We start from the raw sequence: 27,792 nt of genomic DNA, 5'->3' as shown, positions 1-27,792 counted from the left end.
TCTTGAATACGTCAAGGAAAGAAGAAAGCTGGACCAGCCTTCAGCCCTCTGTCACCTGACAAACACGATGACAGCCTGACAGGCATTAGGAGAAGTGTGTTGCCTGTTACCTATGCTTTGTTTACCAGATGTGCGCTCGTATCATTTAGCACGTTCCCAGGAGATGCTTTGGGCATCTCTTCTGCTGTTCTTTGGTAACAGTGTTGACATGTGAGTGCTGTTACATTCTGTGCTGTACTATSTAAATCAGCTTTTTCCCCAAAGCCACTGCACTTCAGTGTACTGGGCAAACAGGCAGTTAGTGTGTGGCCATCACAACATCTTGATTTGCGGCTACTTATCTAGCAGCTATATTTTACRTTTTATGGCTCTTTAACAACTACAATGCTATGAACAGACTACTGGTATCTTTTTCCAATTCTTTAGTGTGCCCTTTCGTGTGCAATCACGATACATCTTGCAATACCCCTTGTTTGGATATTTAGATTCACTACATTGAACAAGTTCCAAAACTGCTGAAGCAAAATTGCTCTTCATATGGTTAACTGTAGCACACACATGTGATATGAGACAGAACACAAATGACTGTGAGCAGAAATGGCAGTGGTCCTCTGAAACAAATACATAAGTTGAATTTAATTAGTAAGAATAAATGTCACTGAAGAACAAAAGTCCACCATCCATACATCCCTGTCATCCAGCATGACAAAAGTCTGAAATATTCAATATGCTCGATAAAACATGGCAGTTCATGACAAAAAAAGCAYGTAGGAAACAGACATTCTTAAAGGTAGAACATCATTTAATTCAGGTTATTAAAACCAAATAAAATTATTTTTATTGATACTGTATGGACACTACCTTCTGCATCTGAAAAGGGCTTCATGGATTTACTACCAAGGGTCCCAGTAAAATGACACTGTATTTTGTAGATGGAAAAATACTACCCAGTAAGACAGTAAGAGATTGCAGGGAAGGAGTTAAGACTATTTTCTTACCACACACAGCTGAATATTGGCATTTTGTGCATCACAGTGAGATGTGGTTGACAACATAGACTACTCCATTTGATATTGAACTTACCGATGAAAAAACAGCTGCTCCCTAAACTGAATCATATGACTTTAAAGTGAATACGTCAAGCTGTCTTCATTGAGAAGGCACTTGGACAGAAGGGGATGGCTCCCACCAAGAACATTTAAGTAGCTAATGCATGTGATATATCATTGTGGCCTGTCACAATAAACACTTAGGAAGAGAGAGGGAAACGCTGTTCAAGCAGAGGACTGCGCTTGCGCCACTGGCTGGCTCTGAGCTTGTTTCTTCCGTGCCACTGCTGTGCGCAAGGCGTGAAGAATCATGCCCTCGTTATTCATGATGTTGTAATTAGTCAGCTTCAGGAGCTTGTTGAAATCTTCTGCTTTCAGCGAGACCTCCCGAGTTGAGTATGGAGAGCAGAAACTGGAGAGATCAACCTTGCCCAGGTCCATTTCCGCAGAGCTGCGTGACATGCCTGTCGAAGGAGAAGCGGCACTAAATTTCACTGCTGAGCTGTTTGTACAGTTCCAGGGAACTACTGTGCTCTGACAGACTATGTCGAGAACAGAGAGATCACAAATGTGGTCGCTATGAAGACACGTGCCATATTTTAATCTCTGAAAAATCAACTTTTCAGCAAGTCAAAAAAAAAAAAAAAAAGTGGCACTAAAAGCTAAAAGAGATTCCACTGAAATGAACTCCTCCTACTGTCTGTCACAGCATGTCATTCTGTGAGTGTTCACAGATGCTTCCAGTCTTACCCCGCAGATCTGTGAGCAGTATGTATACTGCTCATAAACTCATATGCTACAAAGGCAAAAGGAATAAAGAGATGTATAGAAGGAAGCAGAACAGCTTTGGAAACTATCATTAAAAAAAAATAGTTTCTCATCCAGTGAAAATACCGGTCCAAAGGGACACTGTGACGGTGTTTATGAAGTCCTTAGTTAACACACCATTGCTTTTCTCAGGATATACCTCCAACACAATGAACAGCCCAAATAGAAAGCCCAGTAGCCCTCCACAGAGCCATTCTATACTATAAAGGTAATTTTCCCTAAATCTAATTATGTTATAAAAATACATAATCTGAGAAATAAGCTTTGTGCTACATCATAAAGTAAACTTCTGGAGATCTCAAGAAGAAATTAGTTCCTACTCCTCTACTTGAGGAACATATTTCTTCTTTTGCTGAATTAGACTAAGACTGATAGCTAAAATTATACACCAGATCTGACCTGATTTTGCAAACAGTTGGTGTCATCCTGCTTTGCAATGTATTTACTAGTAAGAACAATCAAAGGAAAGAAAAACATATTGGCATTAAAAAAAAAAAAAGAAAAAGAAAAAAAAAGTGTGGAAAAAATTCATTGGATCACTAAAATACCTGAATACTATAGTAGCTTACCAGGTGCTACAAATCTTTGGAAGGTGTCATTCACCAATGGGAAATAAAGCAGTATAGGAGCTCCTGGGGTCTCTGCATCATCAAACATGTAGCACTCCTTCAGATGCTTCTTCTCATCTTCCTGCAGCACTGCTTTAGGAAATGGAAATCCCTGCTCRGAGAAGTATCTACAAGCCTGTTCCAGAGGCTGGGTCATGGCCAAACAGGAGTAACATGAGAAATGAAAAAAAATACAAAGATCAAGCTGCTTCTGAGGCCCAGAAGTTCATTCCAAGTTGTACAAAATAGCCTATAGTGCTGCAAAGCAGGCAAGAATATGAGCAACTGTAGCCCAAAGTGGAAGTCCAAATATGTGTTTTTATGTGGTGGTATTTGAGTTGAGTACCACTTTCAAAGTCTATATAACAATTTTAACCAAATCAGATTTCTGTAAAAATAACAAATACATTTGTTCCCTTGCTATGAGCTCACTATATAAGGAGGGGAGTTTTAGTTTTTCTTTTTTTTTTTTTAATAAAATGGAAGGACTACTTCACTCAAAAATTTGTTTCTGAACAGCCAAGAAATCACRTACACAAATAAAAGGTCAAATGAAATTTTTTACATTTAAAGAAAATGTATATTAAAGTCAGCAACTGAATCACAGTCAACATTTTTATAGCTATATTTGTGCTTTAATATCTTACATAAAACTATAATGGAAGTTGCAACTCAACTGTAAGTTCACTGTGCTATTCTGTACTTCACTAGTGAAGCACAGCACTCCAATCATTCCACTTACAGCTATTTCAAGAAGTAGTTTGAGGAAAAATAGAGATATTGCCCTCTCTGGGAATTTCCCTTCTTATAAGGCTTGGAAACACCATGTTACTAAGTTCTACTAAAAAAGTCTTACAGACACTTGTCTAAATGCTAAAGAAAGCAAAGTCTTTATTAAATAAAGAAAATTTTGAGTGCTCTCACCAAGGTTTGTGATCCACCAGTGTAATTTAAGTGTAAGATGACATCCACTTTCCTCTCTGGTCTCATAAGTGGTGGGCAGCTGGTTTCAAAGAAGAAAGCAGCATCTACCAACTCCAGGTGCTCGGAGTTGCCTCTCAGGTCATTAGGGGAAGTGTCTAGCAAGGTGTCTTAAAAAAGTAAAAGATTTGGAGGTATTAGCAAATTGCAGAAAGACATTTGTTAAGTTAGAAAGCAAAAGGAAGGTGAATTTCTCTCCCCTGCAGGATTTTTTATTTTATTTTTTTTTTATTTTTTTTTTTTGCTTTATGATACAGTGCTCTATTTTATAGCTTACCCTCGCCTTACAAAAGTATGATTTTCCACAGTATGACACCATGGCGTGTAAAAAGAAGGCCAGGGCCCTCCCTCTCTTATACCRCCAAGACCTAAATTTCATATAGCTGTGAAGGGGGATCATTGGATTACAACTCTACTGTGACTGTCCTATTTCTCTCTCTCTCTGCGCTGGGACTCCTGTACATCCCAGTTGAGCAATCATGCCTGGTTGCAATTCCTCCAACACGATCGGCTTCCTGCACCGCCAGCTCTTGTCACTTTTCCCCTAGCCATGTTGCGAAGTCAATCCTTCAGCCTCTCCGCTCAGCTTTTTGTCGGCCTTTCCAAATCTATGAACTGCGCTAAATCTGAGGCAGCTTTTCCATACGTATAGAGCCCCACCTCAATACTTTTCATCCCAATGAGGATTTCCAGTAGCACACAATTCAAAAATTAATCAAACAATTGTACTATTGAAAGATGTAAGGTGTTTCTTCACTCTTCCTCACCACTCTTCTCAGCAATTAATAACATTTAACCATAAAACTCATTTAATTCTCTTCAGGACATGCAAATCTCCCACACTAAATTGCAGTCGYTAGGTGTGGACCGCTGCAAGGAGTGGGCAGAAGCACTCTACCTTTCCATTTAGAGAATTGCTCGTGCTGGATGTATTCGTTGTGCATCTGTAAGCCCCTCAGGAAATCGTGATATTTCGACACGGCTGGGCGATCCGTTAGAATATCCCGGAGAGTTGTGGAAAGGCCACTTGCAGGAGTGTACATGCACGTTGCCATTTCATAGGGTCTCTCAGGCAAGTCTGGGTGCTCCTCTAGAGTATATGGCATAAATTGCATGCGGTTAAATTATCATCACAATTTAGAGGACATCAGGCACAAAAAGAAAGCTAGGCACTAAGACAAGAAAGAGTCATCTTCTGTACCAGTAGTAATCATGTATTTAACCCTCTAAGCCATCACTTTAAGAGTTGAATCCAAAACCTGCTGAATATCAGCAATAGACAGCAAATGGCTTTTGATCTGGGGCTACAAAAATGTTTGAAACAATAAAAAGTGAGAATAAACCTAAATGATACTGCCACAGTGTTTGCTCYTCATGATGAACAAATGATAATGTGACAGATTAGTTCATTTCTCTCGGGCAAGCTGATTGTGGTCTATCCACAGGTCAAGATCACAGAATAATTTATTGCCTCTGTAGATCATYTCTGGATGTTTTCTGGACCCATAAGAATATTTTTTTTTCATCTCCACATAGGAAAGACAGAACACTTGAAGAGGATGCTGTTAYAGCTAAATGTTCAGTCACCATTATAGTATGGTGTTCAGCTATGTTTAACTACATCACCTGCAAATATTCAAAGTCAAGTGAAAAAGGAATTAAGTGTGAAATATGTTATCCCATTTAATTAAATACCCATGTTTCAGCAATGCCTTATTTTTTCCTATAGTCTGCAGTGAATTCCAGTGAATCCCTTGACAAAATATAAAGTCTGTTTATATATTAATATAAATTTTTATATTATTTAAATTGTATTAATATAAACTTCGTTTTTTTAAGTCCTGATTTGCCCATATCTGGCTGAAGGATCATTTTTCTCATGAAATAAGATCATCTAGGTCCATATTAAAATAATCTACTTTTCCAGGCAAACAAAAAGCAGGAAATATCATCTTACTTATACATTTGAGTGGTTTAATGCTTTTAAAATTACATTTAGGTTAAATTTGAATTTCAAGCTTATACTCAAAAGAAAAAGGTAAATGTTTCAGGTGAAAATTAAATATTTTTTTACCTTTAAGAAACAGTGTGTTCAGTTTGGTTTGGGTTTGGGTCATTTCAGTTCAACACAGACTTGCAAATTATTTATATAAACCTGAACATATTTTTTTTCTTGCAAAAAAATATTTCACAGATATGTCACCTAAGTCTGTTCATCACCAAATCACTGACACTGCTTGAATTTTAACACGAAAGTGCTGTTGGGCAAGATATTTGCAGGGGATGTTGTTTCCATGGAGCTTCCTTTCTCTTTTGGTGTAATAAAGCTCAGCTCTACTGACTTCCCTGGACCTCTACTAAGTATTTCAGTTCAATAAGACTTTTGAGAGAGAAAGGCACTATGCAGGGGGAATAGAAATTAGAAAATGAAATTCTCAAACTTCCCGCTGTCCTAACAAGTAGAGGCTACATCAGGCTTTAACAGAAGCTCTTCTTTCCATCAAGGTCTGTCTGATGGTGCCTAAACTTCTAATAAGATTCTCACTAACACTGTGTCAGATTAAGCAAAGTAATTGCTATTAAGAAAAATCAATTCACTTGATTTTACTAGTGCCTCCCCTACCCCAGGGCTGAGAGCACGGGACTGACAGAATAACTCCAAAAATGAGAAATATGTGCAAAGTTACCAAATCACAGGGGCCTGGAAAAGGGAGGCTGTAAGTCAAAGGGTACTTCAATTTTACCTATTTCAGTTACTTTGTCTTGTGTCCATCTGTGCCAGAAATCCTCTGAATTGTCAGCTGCATGCCAGGCATCCAAGAGGTTTTTGGAGAAGATACTGCTCCACATTCCTAAAAAGAAGGACATGTGCAATCAAGAGTACTGAGTTAAGCATAAGCACGTGTTCACTTTACACAAAGAACTGCTTTTTGCTCCTTTCACAGCTCTAACTTTTTTTACATTACTCTCCAATTTTTGCACAAGCTCAGACATCTATTTGAGCAGTAGAGTTGGTTTAGAATGAATCTATTTCAGAAGAAATTTCAAATTATTTTCCCTTCCAACATCTGAAACCATGTACAATTTTTGACAAATACTACATTGTCATTTTCCCGTTTCATCTTCTTTTTCCTTCCATAGAGAAATATTTCAGACTCTTTCTCTGCTCTCCTCTTTTTTGTCCTATGTGTTTCTTCTCAATATTTTCTCCACCTTCTGCAAAGTCTCATGGATTTCCAACTTCCAAAGTATTTTGCAGGCTAGGGGAAATACCAATGCTTCTAAAGCACTTCTGAAAGTATGCAATAACTTGCCATTTCAGTTTCATTTTATCTTAGCTCAAATTATAAAACCATCTCAACTAACTGAGAAGATTAACGAGTCTCAGGAGACATGTTGAATTTTAGCTGACTAAGATAGTGAACCATTTCTGAAATGATTCTGCACTTCTGCTGCCATATGCAGAACAACAGCTTGCTAGGGACTAATTTCCAGATTCATTGTGTTTATATTAAATATTTGTCATTTCCTCAGACCAGTGAGTCACCTTGCATGAAGCAGATCCGGGATTCGGGAAGCTTCTTCATCAGGCGACCCATGAAGAACTCGCTGCCAAAATCCTCTGCCCGAATGAAGGCACCATATTTCAGGAAGCCCACCTCATACGGYGTGAACTCCACCCACTCTGCCAATACATTCATAAAGTTAGCTCCAGCAGCCAACACAACATGCTGCTAAAAACTGTAGTGTAAATAGACGTTGAATAAACTTTTCAGGCTTCAGGTCTTGCAGACAAGCTAATTTAGCACATACCCTACTGGCTAAGCCAACCCTACTGACAGAGCCACATCTCAGATCCAGTTTGACAATTTAACCAGCTGTCACACTTTTTCCAAGTTGATGAAAGAACAATTTAGCGACTAAGGAAAAATTTAAACTCAGATCCCTTTTTATCTAGGAAGTGAGAAATTCTTCTCATCAGRTGTGAACTCAAATGCAGTTTACCTTCTATTGCTTTTACTGCCATTGGTTGACCATGAAAAATACACGTTGAACWAACTCTGCAAGGCTTTAGTGAATCGATTTCTTTAAGGACTCCTACGATTGCCCTTCTTTCATAGCCCCATGGGTCTACGGTGTGTTTAGTCTGAAGRTACTACCTAAACATCCACACTTACATGTTAGGCAATCTTATGAAAAAGGCTAACAGAATAGTAAACTATTGCTCTCTGTCCTATGGCACCCAAATATTGTTTATATCCCTGAATAGGACTTTTCTGGGCTTAGAGTGAGAGTTTAGAACAATCCTCCGTTATTTATAGGATCTGTAGTCAGACTGTGTCTCCTTAGACACGAATTCAGCTCTCTTCCTGGAACTGAAACATTACCTCTAAAATCTTTGGTAGTAACTTTGTCCTTGACGTTGAGAGCAAGGTAGATGGGCAGTGGGTTCTGGCCCTGATTCACTGCCTGCCGTTGATCAGAAAGTCTGTGGTGGCATTTCTGGATTTGAAAAAAAAAAAAATGGTTAACTGATAATTAGTTCCATAAATACATCAACTTACCATAGCATTTGAATGTGAGATATTGTTTATCTGAATTTCTACCTAGATAGACACTCTGTGTCTCAAAGTTATTAATGTAAATAAGCGGGTATTCTACCTACATGTTTCGTACTGGTTTCCTGCCAATAATGTTATTGTTCTGCTGCCTCTTCCTAGGCTTGTAATTTTTCCCTAGTCACCACAAAGATCAGGTCACCAAAGTTCTGAGAGTAAATATGTATAGACATTACCCCATTATTCAACATGGATTCAATCATAAGTCCCCACAGATCAATGAAAGATGTCTTGTGTCCTGCTTGGGTCCTTTCGCTCAACTCTTTGTAATAGTTCCTTAGACTTCTCATGCAAAAAGCACCCATCTTGCATTTGGCTGCTTGCTTCCGAGCTTCAGTTATTATTTCTCCAAGATCTTTACGTGACCAATCAGCATCTTCGTACAGTTTTGTCATGGTCCTGCAGGCAGGAAATAAAATGGGAAAGGAAAAGAAATTAAGTTGATTATTTTGAAATTCATAGGATATACTTTGCAGAGCTTGAGCACTTTCTTTTTTTCCTTTCCCCCCCCCCCCTTTTTTTTTTTTTTTTTTTTTTTTTTTTTTTCTTTAGGTCACTCCTTTCCTTTGAGCCTACTTTGAACAGAGATACACAAGTCTAAAGGTAACCAATTAAAATCAATTGATCTGAGACTCAAGGCATGTAGCTTAACCGACAGTCTATGCTGTTTCTGTTCAAAASCCATAAAGGTTCATTTTGAATAAGACTAATTTTCAAGTTTCCAATAAAGTCTCCTCATTTAATTGTGGATAAATTACTTCAATGACACAGACTATATGATGTGTTTACTATATGTCTTTCATGGTTGACCCTGGCATTTAAAGGCCATAGACAGAAGCAATAGCTCAAGAGACTCATTTTTCACTTGCTGAAATCTAAAACATTAGACAAAGTATAGTTTTTGCTTCATGTAATAAGAACCACAAAATAGTATTAAAAATTGTATATAAAAACACACACACACACACGTGTATATGAATGGAGGACATAATCAAGAGTGTGAGCTTCTGGCTCCATGAAAGAGTATTGAATTTCTAAGTGCACATTCCTGCAGACAGAATCTTTACAGAATTACTTCTCACCATGTTGTGCCAGAAGATCCACTGATGTATGAAACACAGTCCAGAACATGCAACTTTTGAAGACCCAAAATGCTGCCATACATGGCAGTGAGTGCTCTTATTCCACATCCTGCTGTTGTCACAGCCACTATAGGCACCTGTTCAACACAAAAAAGGGCAGAAAGCATAGGTTGAAAAGTAACATTGAGACATTCATGACAAAAAAAAAAGAAAAAAAAAAAAGAAAAAAGAAAAAAAGAAAAAAAAGAAAGAAAGAAAAGAAAACCATGAAACAGAAAGATCCAGATGCTAGTAAAACAAAATACGTAGATTAGAGGAAAAGTGACATTGCTCCATAAATAACATGGAACACTTATTTATAACATAAATGACATCCTTGCAGAATATAGTGAAAGATTTGCTATTTCTGGAAAGGTTTTTGAGAAATACGTGGCGCACGCCAAACTCATTGATTTGATTCATCACTTGAAAGCCAAGTTGAAAACAGAGAGTTTGCTCATCCAGRCAGACCAGTGGGCTTTAAGGCTGAGAGCACACCGACTGCAAACAGCATTTGACAAAAGGAGCTGCTGACAGAGGACCTCCTTCCTCGTCTGAATGTGGGGGCTCACAGGGAGAGACCATGCCTGCTCTCATCTCCTGGCTCAAGGGAAAGGAGAGAGAAAAAATCCCCTAAGGGTGCCTTTCCCGGTGACCTCGTGCTCCTGCAGGTCTTCCTCCAGGTGAAGGACATCCTTCAGCGCAGCAGCAACCACCTTCTTCCGGTTTTGCAGGAAATTCTGCTCATCAGCGCACAGGTCAAACCCCAGGCGGGCGTCGAGATTTCTTGGCCTGAAAAACAGACCCTGAGTCCTGAGACCAGGGCAAAAATATTATGTATTACCACTTGCTGTAGTCAGCTCCAGCTGAATTTGTGCATGTCAGACTGGTTCGTGGACAGTAAAATGTAAAAACTGAGAAAGAGCAACATCTCGGGCAGGCATCTGTTAACTGGTGTTACTGCTACCAAGGCTGCAAATGAGAATGCAGAGCAGAGCATGACAGATTCTCCTGGTCTTGCAACGATGGCTCTGCRACATACCTTTGCTATCATGGAATTAAAGTTCCTAAATAAATGCAGGGTRAGAGACATGTACTGGGTTAACATTTACTAAAATGAGATGAAGACATTTCAGACAGTTTGCTTTGTTTGAACATATAATTGATCTTTCAGATTGCAACAGTGTCTACCGTATGTGCATGTAACAGGATAACCACTGTTACCCTGTTACCCACGGTAGGTGCTGCAATGGGTTAGGATGCCAGCTCCCATGCCTTGGTCTCACTTTCTTTGTGTTGCATTCTCCATCTGGGAGCATAATAGTGGACAAAAAGTGAGATCTAGTTACCAGACTAACAGTTTGAGAGGAAAAGGGAACCATGATTTAATTCTCCATCACTGAAAAAGAAGAACTTGGCTATCAAAAGCCTGTAATCAGCAGATTAACACAGCTCAGTTTACAACGTGCACAGCTCCCTGCTGATTTCCCAGGGGCTTCGTAGGGGTGCAAACATCTCAGTTGCAGGATAAGGCCTTGTGAGAGACCCACTTACCATTCATTTGCCTTTGTGTACAAGTCAAATGTCCTGTCCTGAAAACCACAACACAAACAGTGTAAGCATCCTCAGACTATTAATCCTGCATTTTCCTCCCCCACTCCATTCACAGACAGAGTTTTACCAGCTTTGCAATCAGCAAAGCAGCTGCAGAGTCTTGCCCACAGTGATTCTGGTTACTAGACATATAATGGGCTCCAGCGCAATTTATGTTGAATAGAATGGGGCAATTCACCTAAGTCATGTTAATTTAGGTCACCTAAACCTTTTGTAGATGATTGTTTAGTTTGCTTAACATTTTCTGGGTGGTGTGAACTATGGGCATATAGAGGTTTTCCGTTGTCCTCATCTTTTACAAATACTTAAATATCTTATTCATAAATGTTAGCTCACATACTGTATTAGCTCACATATTGTATTGATGAGCATCATAGAAATGTCCCAAGGAGATTGTTTAGTTTAAATTGAGAATAGGGCTTAACTGCTTGCCTGTAATCACCCACACACAGTAAGATTTTAAATATATATATACATATATGCATACATACATATATATATATGTATATAAAGTGTGTGTGTATATATGTGTGTGTGTATATACTATATACATAGTGTGTATACATATAGTATATATATAGTGTGTGTGTGTGTATATATATATACACACACACACACACACTATATATATACTATATTAGTATAGTTGCATTGGCAGAGAGTGCCATTCAAACCCTGTACTGTAAAATACATCAAGGCTGCCTGGAGCTGGATCACTGAAGTGTAAAAGTCGTCATATCACCTATAGAACTGAATGTGCCTTGGGCTGATTTTTATCGAGAAAGAGAGATTCTCACCTCTGCTATGGTTATTTTCTCTTGTATAGGAAGCGAGGTCAGAGGTAGAGTCACAGATTCACTCATATTCCTTTCATTTTGACTTGATATAGACTGGGAAAAAAATAGTGAGGGAATTTAATTGTTATACAAAAGGAGGGGGGAAAGATAACAGCAGTCTTCCCTGCCTCACCTACATACATATACTTAYTAATCCCCTGCATACACACAGAGCTGCCCACGTACAGGTCTTAGAGGTCCCCACAGAAATACAGAGCAAAGAGCCATCCGCCTCTTAGCTCTGGTCACATACCCTGCTGAGCCGTCTCCGTTGTGGCAGTGCCACATTTAGCGATGATTGATTATACTTGATATAGTGGAATCGGGCAGGAGAAGCAGGGAAAAGGCAGGAGCTCAGAGTATGGGTCTGGGTTCCTTCATAGGACCCATCCACAGTTAATGCAAATTTTCTTTCTGAAGAGATGACAGAACAAATATTGTCACACTCCCACAGTCTTTGCCAGTTTATAAGCTAATAATACTTAAGAYGCTGCACATTACTACCTGCTCAGCACAGCTGTAACCAAACATTGACTAAAACCCCATCTAGTGTGTATCTGAACTCCACCAGTACTCACCAAATCCAGCAGAATTCAAGGTTATTCAGCATAGGCTGTAAGTACTCTCTGCTCTGGACTACAAAGGAGTTTCAAACTAAAGTTCTCCCAAAAAAGCACTTTACAATATATAAGTGCTCCTCCTTGGCTTGCACAACAAAGTAATACATCATATCTCTTTCTTAAGTTACAATTTCATTTTGGTATCCAAATTACAGGATAGATAAACAAACTCACTTATCTGAGCTTTTGTTCAGAAAGTGCTGTATAGAAGCTGTGACGATGAGTATGAGACCTCTGCTCTATTCAGTACACAACTATTTACAGCTGGTGGGTGGTTTTTTTCCACAGTAGACTTTTTTTTTCTATCGAAGAACACGGTTTTCCTTGGGATCAGTAAAATCTCATCACCTTTACTTTTATTTTAACATGTAATTAAAAAACAATAGTAATATCTAGCAGTTACAAAAATAATATATAGTGGTTTCTTTGGCCCTCATATAACAACCCCTCAGATACCTATCTTCAGGGAGTCGAAAAATGGTCCTTATATAGAATGATATAAATCTGCATTTGAAAACAAATATACCCTGTAAATCCACATACTTAATGATATAAATGTCARCCTTCAAAAGGATTACCCCACTCAAACATTTTGGGCCCCAATCCACCACACTCCTTAACCAGGGCWATTGAGTTCAAGCATCCATGTACTTAAGCAGTTTGCAGGGCTGGGGCCATCAGGAGGTGCCAGAGCATGGTGTCCTTAAATTTGCATAGGGAATATGCAGATCAACAAGTAGTGATACGCTGCTTAAAATGTGCAACAGGGATTTTAGGCAATATGATGTGTCTCATGTTTCACCTGGTAGCATGTTCTGTATTGTCACATCTAGAGAAACTTTTTAAAGTTACATTGAGAAAAGAGGCTCAAGTCTTCATCTTGCTTATTTTCTTGGCCTCTGACCCAGAAACATCAAGGAACAACACGGATTTTGCATCAGTTAAGAGCTTAGAAAATTTCAATTTCATGGATAAKTATTTTGCAAAGTTATAAACATCTGACAAGATGTTGTTATAGCAGAAASTAATTTGTATGGAAACCACATGACGTGTTCACCCTTTTAAATCAAGGCCTTCAAAGGTAAAAAGCTGAATGTTTTTGCTATAAAACAGCCTCCAGTCTTGCTCTGCGAGTCAGTGAAATACTAACCTGGATGCTCCTTCCTCAGCCTCCCACCGTTCACCTGCACTTCCAGGCAGGAGACCTCACGGGACTGCAAGAAACAAGGAGGGAAAGGAGAGCAAGGCTCGCCGTGCCCCAGGGGCCGTTTCCCAGGCGGTCCCTCGTGGACACCAGCCTGGAGAAGACCTGCAGAAGGAGCAGCCCAGCAGAAGGGGCACCGCAGGGACAGCTCCCGGCTGCCGTGGCTCGCAGCCCGGCGGAGAAGCATCGCGGGTCGCCTTGCCCAAGCCCGGCTCTTGCCGACACCAGTGGGCAGCCCAGGAAGTGCTGAGCATTCGGGGCAGGTTTTGGCTCTCCCAGCTGCAGTGCGCGTTGCTGGAGGGAAGCGTGCGGGAAGGGCAGCGCCAAGGCGGCTCGCGGGGTTTAGCCCAAGCAGCTGCCCGACACCTGCAATGCCAGCCCTGTGCTAAGCGCGGCTATACAGCAGGGAAAGGAATAAAAAATAAAAATTACCACTAGAACTCCATTAGTAGCAATGTTTTCAGGAGGATCCGGACTAAAACACAAAAGGAAAAACGATCAATTCACAACTAACGCTTTCCTTTTTTTTTAAAAAAAAGCTCTTCTTTATTATTTCCTTACCTTTATTTTTAGAAGTCTTTGAACTGACAGCACAGACAAACAGCCTAAGAAATTCTAGCTAGATATTCAACTCAATTTGCCTCTCACAAGCTGAAAGTCACAACTTTAAGCCTGGGCTGCTTTGTTTCCAGAAATATGCTGAACAGAAAAGCTCCTTACTGTATTAGACAGGATCCTTTTCTGGCAAGTTTGAACCAAAGTTACACAAAGATGGCAAAATTACACTATTGCCCTATATTGCTTAGATTCAGACCTGGGGAGCTACAGCTGAAAGCTGCTGAATTCATCCAACATACCCTTAATAAAAGAGGAAAAAATATTACCATTTACCTTTAAAATCAACAGCAACACTAGAACTGATTTACATGCCCATTCTCTCCATTAACTGTACAGTCAGCATACCAACATAGTAAAAAAAAATTTTTTTTAATCTATTCCCACAACTAAAACAAAATTAAAAATATCATTTTCCCACATTTGTATAGCAAAGCATATGTCTGTGACCACACAGTAAGGAGCTAGAAGGGGGTTAAAACTCCTTAAAACCTCCTCCTGTGTAGGATGCCCAATATGGCTTGCGGAGTGGTAGCAATCAGGAGATATTTTTATGCTTCAGAGTCTGGCTTGTTTGTCAGTGTATCTGAATGACCTGTGTGGATAAATACACACCATGCTCTGTCAGCCACTTCACTGTTAAATGCCAGGCACAAGTGTTCCCTGAAAGCCCAGGTTATCCCCCTGGTTCATTCAAACTATTGCAGTATTAGGGGGGCAGATGTGTACGCAGACGTTTTGCATCCATAACATCTTGCCTCTGACTTATCATTTTCATCATATTTGACCTTACTCACCTGCTCTCCATTGTGAATTCAACCTCCAGCTCCTCTTCTCCCTGGGAAAGAAAATAAATGAAGTCACTGCATGTTGATTTTTCTAGGAAGTCGTACCTTACAGGGTGCAGGAATCCATGGTGTTCATGGACCTTCTATAAAGTAATAGCCRCCTCTTTTGCCTGCATATGCAATGGATTTCATTTTATTTAGGTTTATTCATATTGTATCCATTATAGTAGTTTACTGCTAGTTTACATCTTGTAGGCCAGACGTAGTGCATACTGCAGGGCCTCTTTTCTTCTGCAGTCACAGGTTCATCCTCACTATTCCACCGATCATTCACTTGCAGTTTCCCTTTCCTTTCCCCRTTTCACACGCTCTCAGTGATCCACATTAATTCTCAGCATGAGCAAGACTAAATTCTTCTGGCATGTCCACATGGCACTTCCCCTTTCGCTGCCCCCACCCATACCCTGTGCAAAGGGGCCTGGTGGCACACTAACACGGTGGCTTGTTTGGGCATACAAAGTCCCAGAGGTTTTGGAAGATGTACTTTGGTGAGGCAGAGCCCAGGCTTGCAGCCTCACTGTGTGCACAGTCCTCACCTTCGTCTTCTGTAACTCCCTCCCTGAGCTTTTTTTGCCTTTTCAGGGCTCCGTCCAACTCTCCTTCCTCCACGGTGGAAGCTCTGTGCACTTTCACATTATCCAGTCCGCCCTGGTCTCACTCGCAGTAGTAGGGCACATTGCTGCCTCTGCCATATACCAAGTGCTTTGCCTATACCACTGTTCCCATTATACCCAGTTCTCCTCCTCTCTTCCCCACTACCCCTCCTGGCCTATATTTCTTTGCTTCTCATATCCCTCCTCAGAGCTTCAGACCTGCTCATCCTGATTCAACACTGGGCAGCTCTGTTTCTTTCACAGCTACCACTGCTCAACTTCCTACAGGTCCTTGCTCTATTGCTTGTTCAACCACGTTTTTCTCTTCAGATCTATTTCTTTCACCACTGCTGCACTGCTACTCCACTTGCTCTGGAGGACCATGCTTCTTCCCGTCCAGCCTCGGAAATGCTTCTCCACTTACCCAGTTACTTTGTCCCTTTGTCTTTGTCCCTGTCACTTCTGATCTTCAGTCCAGCCTTCCGGCTCTGGGTACTTTTCTCTCTCTAAGTTTCCCAGTCCTCTGATTTTTCTTTTCCACAATTCTTTTCTCTCCATACCCTACTGCTTCCTCCCTGTTCACACGTACTTTCTGCGCTCGCCTCCCACACGTTTCAGCTTCTAGGTATTCCACCCATTGCCCCATAACAAGACTATTTCCATTTTATCAGTAGGGTCAGACCTCTTATAACCTAAGGTGTGCCCTGAAATGCTAGAAGTGACCAGATGGATCATTCCAAAATTTCAGAGAGACAAAAAGAAACTGGTCAGTTAGTTTCAACACTTCAGAGAGAATCTTTAAAATTAGTTCTGCCCACCATTCCTTTTTAATTTTGAAGAGATATTTTTATTCTTGTACAGTGAGATGCTTCCRTTTTTCCAAATAGGATATCTAGAAACCCCTCACTGCTTAACACTACTACTCTCAGTTCCAGTCTGTTATATCAATCAGTTCAAGCTATTCTTTTTGTTAGCCTTCTAGGGTGAACACTAAGGAAAATATAGCATAGAGATTCAACTTTTCCAAAAAAAAAACAGGTATCAAATCAAATAAGCACTCATTCAAGTAAAGTAACTATTTGTATGCTTAAACACTGTCCTTAAAACTTTGCTATAAAATTGCCTCAAATATATGAAATCAAGATCTCCCAAAAAACTCACTCAGGAAAACTGATTTTGCAGTACATAACTGCAGATCAGTACTTTATGTTAGTAGAACATAATCYACTGCTCAGAACCACTAGCTCCACTTGGAAAGGAGTTTCTAAAACTATTAGGGTAAACTCTTGACATTTTGACATCAAAGACAGCAACAAGACTTATCTATATCTTATACTGTTGGCCAAYTCCATCTATGGAAAGATTAACCAAAATTTACTGTAGTGACAAAAGCAACTGTGGGCACAAACCTCTGAAACTGATGGATACGCTCATGAGGCTGARTGAACGGTAAGAAAGGCATGTGTACCAGACAGTGAGAGGAAAGCTGAGATAACCATAATTCTCACTTGACCACATCCTTTTAGCTATGTCTTTGCTTTTTATCCAAACCTGCGGATTCAGCTGGAAACATAGTCGAATATTTTCTCCAAGCTGGATTTTGGAGACATCAAAGAAAACAGTAAGGAGGTGGTCATCTTGAGTTACGTTGTCCTCATCACAGACTTTTAGCTCCAGAATGTTCTGGGAACAAAAGAAAAAAATGCATATTGTTTAACAAACAAAATCCTACATACAGTTCATTTTAACTGGAGGAATTGGGGAATGTCGTTCAAGAATGAATGGAAGAAAAGGAAACAGTAAAATAGAGATTTTATAKTTGCCTTCTACAAGCTGTGTCACCTCTTCACTGCGCAAAAAGCTAAACAATTGCACTGAAACAGTCTGAATATTTTGCAAGTGAATTCAGAAAAACCTGCAGCATGGAAGTGCCACGTGTTACATTTGATGCCTGCTGAGGAAGGCTTACTTGTGGGCAGGGAAAGAAACATCTCAGCAGCCGTCTGCAGCCCAACAGTCGGAAAGTGCCCATAGAGGAAACAGCAACGGGTGGCAGGAGAGCCACCGTTCCTACCTTAACCTGGCTCTGAATGGTGAAGTGAAAGGCTTCGTTCCATGTCGGGTTCTTGTCGTTGCGAATTGTCTTGGTGCGGAAATGCTGGACCGAAGCTGTCGGCAGGCTCAAGCTCACGTAGCAATCGGACTGGGTGACTGTTTAAGAGAGGGAAGGTGTGAAAGCAATGAACCAGTGAATGACATTTAGTGCCCCATAAGGTGTTGCACTGACCTAAATTTTAAGCTCTGTGTGCAGTGCAATATGCAGAAAGTAGTCCAGGATGCTAGATAAGGTGCTGTCAAGTCAGTGCTATAAAAACTGCTTGCTACACTCGCTGTAAAAGCCAGGYAGTTTTCTCTCCTTGGGAACTACTTTCTTTTAATTGCTGAAAAAATGATAAACATTCAACATACACAGTTACGTGGCATTCCTCTCCAAAGAGATACTCAGTCTGTCTATCTGTTTGTACCAAGCTTCAAAGTGTTTAACATTGAAAAATCATCTGTACACACACAGGCATGCACACACACTCTGCAGACCCACGGGGAACTCATCAGCTTCCTTAAGGAACAGCAAACTTTAGCAACTGTGACTGGAGCCACCAGAGCCCCCTTCTTAACACATGGGGCTCTCCACAGGTAGACAGGGAAACTCCTTAATRTTTCTATGGCTCTCTCACCACAGCTTCTGTCTCTTCTACTTTTCTGAGTAACCTTTCCTTTTCTAGCATGTCTGGCTTCCCACCCTGTCAGCTGGAGCTCATTGCACTGATGGTTCCCATGAAGTCACATGGCTTTCACAGATGGCAAGTCTTCTGTCAAGGCACTTTTATCTCCATCTACCTTTTTCCCACTTGGAGAGTTGAAAAGGAAACATAGACACACTCTCACACGTGTTGTAAAGTTCATCAACAAGATGAAAATAAAAGATATATATGTTTTTGTGGAGAAGATGCATTACATTTAATCCACTGTAAAGTGCATTAAAATAAGCACATGTAATAAAAGCATAAAAATGTTGAACAGTTTGACTGTGTAACATTTGCTTTGGGAAGCAGCTGTCCTGAGAGAGAGTTTTAGCCGGCAAAGTTGTATAAATAACATTGCTTAATGTCATCATTTTTTCCTCTATCCCTGTGCCTTGGTTCAAAGAGCAATACTGGTGTCTGCAGCACTTGATGTGCAAGTGAAAGCTTGTCCATGTTTCCCAGCACAGAGAGAGATGATGGCAGCCTCTTTGCACACGATTGCATTGCTTTCATTTTGTTGTTTTAATTAGAGGTGTGTTCAGGTCATAAAGTTCACTTGTGAATTTGAATGTGTCTAGATGTTATGGAGGGTTGCTTTAAGATTTTCCATTTTCCTTTCCCAGATAAAGAGGTTAGCTGTGAAGTTTGGCTTCCCGCCTGAGCTCCACTGGAGGTGAAGGATGTTCAGGACCAAGGCAGGTTAGCAGAAATACGCAATGCTTAGATCATCAATAAGCACTTTCATTATGAGGTCRAAGTAATCTATCTGTGAATAGTTATTGTCAGTCACTAAGAAACAGCAGGTGAACATGAATCATAAGATGGACTAATCCATTGCACCCCACACTCAAAACTCAAGGATGATTACTCTACTGAACACAATCTGGTAGCTACGGATGGCTACCTATGGAAATGCTAAAGATAGCGGGGGTGGGGGCATTTTATCCATAAATGCCAATCACTCCGTTAGCATTATATTTCCTCTATTTGTAAAGCCACCTACTCAAGTGTCCCCACCATTGTGTAACCAACACACCTTCATCTGACTATGGCTGGCCTTGTCCCACTTACTCAGCTTTTCCTCTATGTTTGAAGTCTCAAAGTGTTATTGGTAAACTTGACTTTGAGAAATATAGAATAAATGACTTGGCCCTTTATGTGAAACTAAAGGATTAAYGAAGCGAACTTTTTTTTTTTTCTGATTCTCCTGAGACTTAAGTCATCTTTGTTTCTCTCTTATTTCTGAAATAAGAATAACTTTGTCTGTTGAAGGGAGTTGTGATACTCAGTTTATAAAACATTTATAAGCTATAAAAATACCAAAATACATAGAAATTGCCTTACTTTCTAACAGTTCTAATACCTCCCAAATATCAGAAATGTCCTTAAGAACATCTTTCTTGGCTGTTCGATTGATACTAGCACAAATTGCTGTTAGCTCCTGTCCCCACTAGGAGGAGGATCRGAAGATGACAGTGGAAAAGACTAACCTTTTTTTGAATCTGTTCAGAGGTGATCCAAAGTTTATTTTATTGACATTCTCTACATATTAATGTTAATATATGCTTTATTTGCTCTGCTGTGGAGCTACATGTGTTGTACAGAGCAAAGTATTATTTCACAAGAGCATCAATTTTTTTCTGTTACWGAGCTTTGCTATCTGTGTGATCATTGCCTACTACCGTACTGTAGCTCATACTTTTCAGCAATATCCACTTGTTAGAAAGGAGTCAGAGCTCTGATTTTTCACCTTAGATCTCTGACTTTCTCTGAGTGACTTTTGACACAGGCACTAAACAAGCCTGCTTCCCTGCTCCCATCTGTACAGTGTGTTTGATTATGCTTTTTGTATTTCAGAGGTATCACCTGAAACCTCACCATCTCTTGTTCCTGAGGTGTTTCAAGGTGTTATGGGAGAAGCACTTCACAACACCCAAGATTTTTTTTTTAACATTTCTCTGATATCTCAGCCTCATGTTTTACCCTACCAGCTCAAGGTACACACAAATGTGAGAACTGGTACTCAGTAGCTGGTCACCTGTGCTGCAGTATCATATCAGGTATTGAGTGCTTCTTCATGTSTACATACAAGACTTCCATTACGAGCCATGGGCACGTAAATCATTATTATCCTTATGCATAAGCATAAAAAAAAATCTAACTACAGAAGTTGAAGAAGAGTGATTATGCTGAAAAGTGATGCATACAGAAGGACTTTACAACATCACTGTGTCACTCCCCTTGTCCGTGACATATGAACAGCCAYCCAACATGCCTGAAGTGTCAGCTGCGGCATCACCGTTGGGCAACATCCTGCCAAAAGCAGGTATGGCAGCATGTATTTATGAGAGCATGATCTCTTCATCCAGCTATTATATAAGTTTGTAATTATCTTCCAGGATGGCAGCAGGACTGGATCTTAATTGTATTTTACCATTAGAAAGCATTACAGTAATGATCCATGCTAAAAAACTACCTTAGCTGCAGTACCGCATAACATCCTAGACGACAGCAGAAACATCAGGTGTTCTGGCTTAAACTAAAGTTTTATCTGTCTCATAGATAACTTAAATTCAACAGGCCTAAACCAAATTTTTTAAGGTCCCACTACTTCCTTTTTTTTTTTTTTTTTTTTTTTTTNTTTTTGTTGTTGTTGATACTAATAGACATGACCGTCAGCTCACCTGTCAGGCAGAAACCCAAATATATCCTTCTCCTCTTGGACTGCTTTTTGCCACCTACATTGAGACTACTCCTAGGGAGGTAGATTTTTTTCATGACAGTCAAGACAGTTTTTCTTATTGTTCTGAAAGGATCCAGACTAAGTATGTAGTCTCAAACACAATTCTGCCAGATCTCCTTGATCATGTCACCTCCCACCTAGAACTATAATCTATCATTATCTATTGAGAAAAGCATTTTTCTTCCTCCTCAAACACTCTGCAGCTAAGTAGAGATATGGCTGAGGAGGATGGTGTTTTCCAGAGGGCAAAATATTAAATAATTTAGATTATTATAACTTTTTTTTATATACGAATGTATTTTACATCAGTAAAAATAAACTTCTTCATTTTCAAAGCCCTTCACAGTGAGACAATCAGAATTCATTCAGTCCTGGAAGTCCTGTCAGATTCCTGCCTCCAGGAAGCATATGACATTAATCTAATCTCCATCACCTAATAGTTAAAATTCAATTGGCGGGGGGGGTGGGGGAAGGCTGTCAGGCTTTCTCTAACCCTGCCTTTCACATTGGGTAGCGTGCCCTAGAAGTATCTCTAAAACAATATCACTGTTCTCATTTACATTCCTCCTTAATGCTGTTTCCTGCTGACAGGTTTCCAAACAAGCTGACTTTTTTTTTCTCCCTTTGCCTGGCTTTATCCCTCCACATCCTCTTATTTTATGATTAGATTTCAGGCAGCACCTAGAACAATAGAGTCCATAACTGCAACTGCTTAAATATCATGGCAAAGTAATAAATAATAATGAAACAAAAACAACAGTGCAATAACAAAAATAACAGAGGAAGTCTGTGGATTCCGGTAATAATTATCACATTAGAAAATAGTTCCTTAAAAAAATAATGTATTTCACTGGTTATATTTCATTTCAGCATCTCGAAGASCTTTCCATGCATTGACTACATACAGAGCAGAACTGCTATTTCAATACCATAAAAGATTTTTTAATAAATATATAAAATGTACTATATAATGTTATAAAATACCATATCTGAAATAATATGAATATAAAAAAATATATAAAAAGTCTAAAACTTGGAAATTTCCAAAATTAGCAAGCCTAAGGGAAAATAGTCTTTCTATAAGGGCATTTAAGAGGGAAAAAAAAAAAAAAAAAACTCTCTTTTTCACTGAGCAAGTACTGAAGAATTCTTTTTAAAAACATTTCCAGCCCCCAAAACATCAGGAGGATTCAAAGATTACAACAGGCAAATGTTTCCATATATGCACCTGCGACCGGTTCAAGTGTGACAACGTGTAGCAGAGCTTGCTACCAGGTTGCTGAATGAATATCAAAGCACCCCACCAAGGAGGAAAGTCTCGGTCAAAGGACTATACGTGCTACTGGGACTTGTGTGTTTACAGTACTTTCAAAAGACTCTCGATAGGGAAGGATGCAAAACATAAAATCAGCCACACTGGGCTAGACCGAATGTCCTTTTAGCCCAGTGCCTTCAGGCAGTATCTGCTGAGGGCTCTCCGGTGCTTTCAGGAAGCAGTCAATGATATGTTGAAAGTGCTCTGCTTGGTGCCCATCCCAGCTCCCTATTTTAACCTTAAAAAAAAAAAAAAAAAAACTTAATGCTCCCCTTTTCTTTATTTGTTTATTCCACATAATTATTTTGTTTCTCTCCAGTTTCTTGTTCTTTAGCCCCTGCTCTCTCCCTCCTTCTGAGGAAGGGATCTTTGATCTTGTTCGGGATGGACAGCAATGCCCTAAGGAGAACATGACCCCACATTTGGTGGATGGACTCTACAAAGAATGTAAGGGGAGGACAAGCACTATGTGATACTTTCTCAGCCCTCAYAATTTAAGGGTTAGAGACTTCCTAAGCCAACCTTCACCACATTTCTCTTCTGTAAACTTAYCTAGTGTCTGCCTTGAACCCACATAAGCTTCTGGCATCCATAATATCCTGCTGTAAGGAGTTCTACAGCTGAGCTACATGCYGTGAGAAAACACTTCCTTTTGCTTGTTCTGAAGCTACTATGGTTGCCCAAGTGCTGTAAACAGGCTAAGTGGGAAATTTGAAATTCTCTACATAGGAAACCCTGYTGAAGGGTGGGTTGGACTGGTGCACATCCAAGTCTCAGCCAATTGGGGAGTCGGGATGCACACACCTCTGGCAACTGGCAAGTGTTTGCAGGCTCAGGAACATCGACAGAGCCAATGAGCCAGATGGGGATGTAGGTTGTGCTCAGTGGGGAGGGGGAACGCAGAGAATGTAAACAAGGCACCAGATTTGCAGRTAATATCAGTGATGGCACTTATGCATCAATAAATGTAAAGGATAAAATTTATACTCAGCAAAAGGCAAAYGCAACTGGAATTAAAGAGCTATCAATCTAAGCTTCATCCAGCAATTAAGTGTATGCAAGACAGTGCCATGACTGCTATGACTTTTTTAAGGTCAAAATATGAAGTACTGGGTACAAAGGCAAATGAGGCTTGGAGAGCAGAGGAGGAGTCCTCAAATCCAACAGTAACACAAAGGAAATTATGGGCATGCAAAAGGCAAAAGTATAAATTTTTATTATTATAAAAATTATGGGTATGTATAAAGGCAAAAGTATAACTACCTCCACCTTTACTAGCCATTCTTCAGTCCCCTGAGACTGTTATCTTGACTCAAAAGCTGACTTGCTCACAGGTTTCTGTGATTTCTATGTGTACATCTCCTAATAATCTAATGGCAAAACACTAGGTGTCCTGCATTACAGGGGAGACATTTCTTTTATATCAAAAGACTGTTGCTATTTTCTTCTCTGCATATGGGACGCTTGTTTTAGGGATTTTTTTTTCCTATACGATAGAGGTACCCAAAAGCAAAACATTCCCTTTACAAATATCATATTCAGCTTATTTGTAATCTTTTCCTCAATATTTTGGTTGATATTATCATTTCAGATGGATAATAGTTTACAGATGTTCGTGGTAAAATGTTTGTTGCTCTGTTTTGCAGCCAACATCCAGCATACGCTTAAAAGCATAAGGCAAAAGAGTTTTCACATGGAAAACCTGCGTTGTGTCTGTTATTGCTCTTCCAGCCCTTGAGTCATGTTCCGCGGTGTTTTGAATGGACCTCTGTCATTCAAACAACTGCACTGAGCAGCAGTATAAGCTKCTGGAACACGCATTGGTCTGGGAAACAGAAATGCTTGTGTATTTCAATAGCCTGTCCCTTTCCCTAAAAATTTTCTAGCATTAGGAAGAACAGCATCAAAACATAGGCCAATTCTCTTCAGAACAAAAATATGTTGAAGTAAAAGGGGRAAAAAAGCACTGATCTAAGTGAGAAAAAGGTGGATAGGAAGTTTGGTAGGCTCATTATCATGCAGATGGCTTAACTGAGCATGGTTATTCAGATAGAGGTATCTACTAGCAATATTTTTCATGCCTCTTTCAGTTCAGAGTGCCTGTTAGTACCTTCAAAGACGTTTTAGCTGTAGCAAGAGATTTTTTCCAGCCAATAAATGAACTTCTAACCTATTCACACTTTAGCAAGCGGGAAAGCACATACAGACTCTTCTCTGTACGTTCAGTAACAACAAAGTATCTTGCTTCTTTTTGACAAGAATGGGAGCAAGAAATTCTTCATAAACGTTTGGGCTCTAGAGAAGTTATAAAAAAACTCAAATCATTATGGAGAGGCCTGTACACGTATTTTGTACAGCTACAGTCTTGCATRATTTTARCTGAAAAAAAAAATAGTTTGGTCTGATTTCTGTAGAAACATTCTGAGTTCAGGCCCCTTCTGTTTGAATACAAGAACAAGCACTAGACAGCCATCCATATCCTCAAACTGGAAATGACTGCCATTCACAGCTTTTTCTTCTGTACCTTCAGTTTACATGTTTATGGAGTATTAGTTGTTTTGGAGTTTGCGGAGCTTTAGAGTATTATGGYTTCATATAAATGTTAGGTTTGGGGGATTTTGTGAAAATAGCTAAGAACAAAAACAGCTAATAGTGCAAGCGCTCAACTAAGCCTTGAAAGACACATCTCCTATGGCTGAAGTAAGTTTCACAGTTCATGAGAGCATGAGTTCTGCTATCCACAGAAAATCACTATCACAGAAAATATTCTGTACCATTACCAGGGATGCACAGAATAAACGTTACTGTAAGAAAGAAGTATATAAATTCCTCATCTAATCTTTTTATTGCACCAATCCCTGAAATTAAGAAGCCTTTCTTTGTTTCACATTTCCTCATGTCAACCTGAATCTGCATTATTTGCATTCTGTGCAGATATCCTTTGGACTAGAACTGGTGGCTGGACTTCAGAGTTACGCTGGCAAAGATCTAAGAACAAACAGTATCCTCTAACTCTGCTTCTTCACCTTCAGCATACCCTAGTCGTGCATCTTCTCTCTCCCTCTCACACGCTCTCTTTTTATAAATATTCTATGGTGTTTCTGACACTCAGTTAAATTCCCAGTAGTTTTACAAGCATGTGGATGCTCTAAGAGTAAACAAAAGATACTCACACAAGTCTGCTTTCCTGGCATTTTTCATCTGTATGATTTTTACAGTGAGCAAATTGCATGGAGAGGGTTCAGTCTGTTGAACAACATACAAAATATGTGGGATTAACATGCAAGATGAAAGAACAGAAACATAATGGTGGTAGTATTAGATTAAGTTCTTCAATAGTAATCATCTAACACGCTTCCAGACTGAGGTTTTTCCTTTTGTATCGTTTCCTTCGTCCCTGAAGATTTACAGCCAGGTATAACTGTAGACTTAAAATCTACTTTCAGTCATAGACCAAACCTCCGATGCACATTCCACAAAGAGAAGCTTGTGGAAACCCTCAACTTGARGGGCCTGACTGGCTCTTACAACCCAGTCAGAGAAATATGTGACAGAGCACCTTGTTGTGTTGTTAAAAATAACTGGCACTCATCTAGGTCTACATAAATTCAAAGGATGTCAGATGTATCTACCATATTTCACAAYGAAGAGTAGGCAGTCTAGCAGGGCAAGATCGAGTAAGAACAGTGTGATGTAACGATACAGCTCATCAGCCGCTTCGCAGCCATACAGCTCYGAGGCTGAGTTTGACATAGAGCAGAACTGGCTCGTAGACAGTGAGGACCTGAACAGTGCCTTTTGGGAACCTATATCTAACTTCCCAAAAGCAGAGAACGAGAGCAACAAATCTGCAATTATTTCTCTCGGAGTAATTCAGCTCCTCCAAYCTTCCCTTAGGCAAAGGTCACAGGAAAGTACTCTGGAAATCTTGGGAAGCCACCTAAATCTAGGTGGTTATCAAAAGGCATTTGGCAATCCTGCCAGGAAGCTGGTTTGATTTTGTCATCCTCCCTCACCCTAAACAAGGATCAGACAAACACAGTACTTAATCAAAAGTGTGGGGGCTGAGGGTAAGGCAGTATGTTCCCTAGGTAATTTTCATTTTAAGGGATAAAAAGAGGAAAGCCTGCATTTTTAATACTTTGACTCACCAAAAAGAACAAAAAGAAAAAAAAAAGCAAAACTATGCAGCAATAGAACAAATGTATTTACAACAGACAGCTCAGGCATACTACCTACAGAGCAGGAAATACCATTGCAACAACTCTGTAGTTAAAGATATAAAGATGAGTAGAGTCTGTGCCACCATTCATTCCCTTRTGCCCCCGAAACACCTCAATTTCTAAGAGAGCTCACCTTTAACAACCTACATGATATTCATTTTCTGATTTTCCCTATTAGAATTTCCTCATTGACATGAGTGACACCTCTTTATTTTCCCTCAGCAAGTTACCTTGCCTAATCTGGTTGGACGGAAGCAAAGGACAATGTTTAATGAGATTTTTTTTTTTTTAATTAGGAATTGTCAAAATATAATTACAGTACTACAGCATTAAAGTTCTGGCGTTCTTCAGTCYGAAAATGCAAAGCAGGCACAAAACYCRAGTGAAAGCCACCTCTTGCTATCAGCCCTGGTACTGAAGAAGAAAWCTTCTCAGAGCTGAAGATACTGGAATAACCAGGCTCCCCACATCATTCCCTCTGCCACAAAGGCTGCAAACTGGCTGTGTACACCCCTAACCACAGAGCCCCTTCCCTTTCCTTACCTGGCTCCTACTGTAAAACGCCCCCATCGTGGTCTTCGCCGCGTGCAAGCCAGGCGTGAAACGTGGTGGGAGGACGGGAACAGGAGCGTCCGTGAGGCAGCTCCTCGTGCTTTAAGCTGCTGGGAGAGGCTGTGCAGGTGTGCTAGCGCCYGACTCGGGGCCCGCCTTGCCCCGTGGCCAGGGCTTGCACAACACCCTCCTCCTCTTCCTCCTCCTCCTCCTCACAATCTCGAGTTCCCTGGACTGACGCAGTGCAGGAGGGGCTTCTTCACTGCTGGAGGGAGAGGTGCATTGAGAACCAGAAATAATCCCCCCTTCCCCAGGTATGGGCRTTTCTAAGCAGCTCCAACCCTTCTTCAGGGCTTTTGCACACTGGAGGGCTGGTGAGCTGCAGCCCCTTGCACRCACAAGCCGGCACCATGTAGAGTGTGTCTGGCTGCTCAGCAGTGGGCAACAGGCAATCTTTGGCCAAAGATATTTGAACAAACTAGTGAGCTTACAGAGGAATATTTGTAGCTTTTTGTAGCCTATAGGGAGTAGATGGCTCTCGACTTTCAGACTCATCCRAAAGACAGTTCTTCTCCCCATCCCAGTTTCCATCTTGTTGTCAGTAAGATGCCTTGGCCAA

At 40.2% G+C, this 27,792-nt stretch overlaps 1 protein-coding gene across 1 annotated transcript; it reads right to left on the bottom strand.

Moving 5' to 3' along the window:
* Nucleotides 1-885: 885 nt before the first annotated feature.
* Nucleotides 886-27,191, bottom strand: LOC146598734 (cytosolic phospholipase A2 epsilon-like). Its single transcript, XM_085299802.1, has 20 exons — nt 27,165-27,191; nt 25,572-25,644; nt 17,611-17,747; nt 17,088-17,219; nt 14,893-14,933; nt 13,913-13,955; nt 13,427-13,490; nt 11,910-12,070; nt 11,618-11,710; nt 10,761-10,798; nt 9,863-10,019; nt 9,168-9,304; nt 8,262-8,484; nt 7,855-7,969; nt 7,014-7,151; nt 6,211-6,318; nt 4,365-4,556; nt 3,410-3,576; nt 2,447-2,633; nt 886-1,513 (listed from the first exon to the last, which is right to left on the bottom strand). The coding sequence occupies exons 1-20, from the start codon at nt 27,189-27,191 to the stop codon at nt 1,275-1,277; spliced, it is 2,472 nt and encodes an 823-aa protein (XP_085155928.1). The 3' UTR covers nt 886-1,274.
* Between the last annotated feature and the right edge of the window lie 601 nt (nt 27,192-27,792).

The sequence above is a fragment of the Rhea americana genome, unplaced genomic scaffold (genome assembly GCF_003343005.1).
Source record: "Rhea americana isolate MKP2758 unplaced genomic scaffold, rheAme1 scaffold_155, whole genome shotgun sequence".
NCBI lineage: Eukaryota > Metazoa > Chordata > Aves > Rheiformes > Rheidae > Rhea > Rhea americana.
This window is presented reverse-complemented; position numbering and strand designations above follow the sequence as displayed.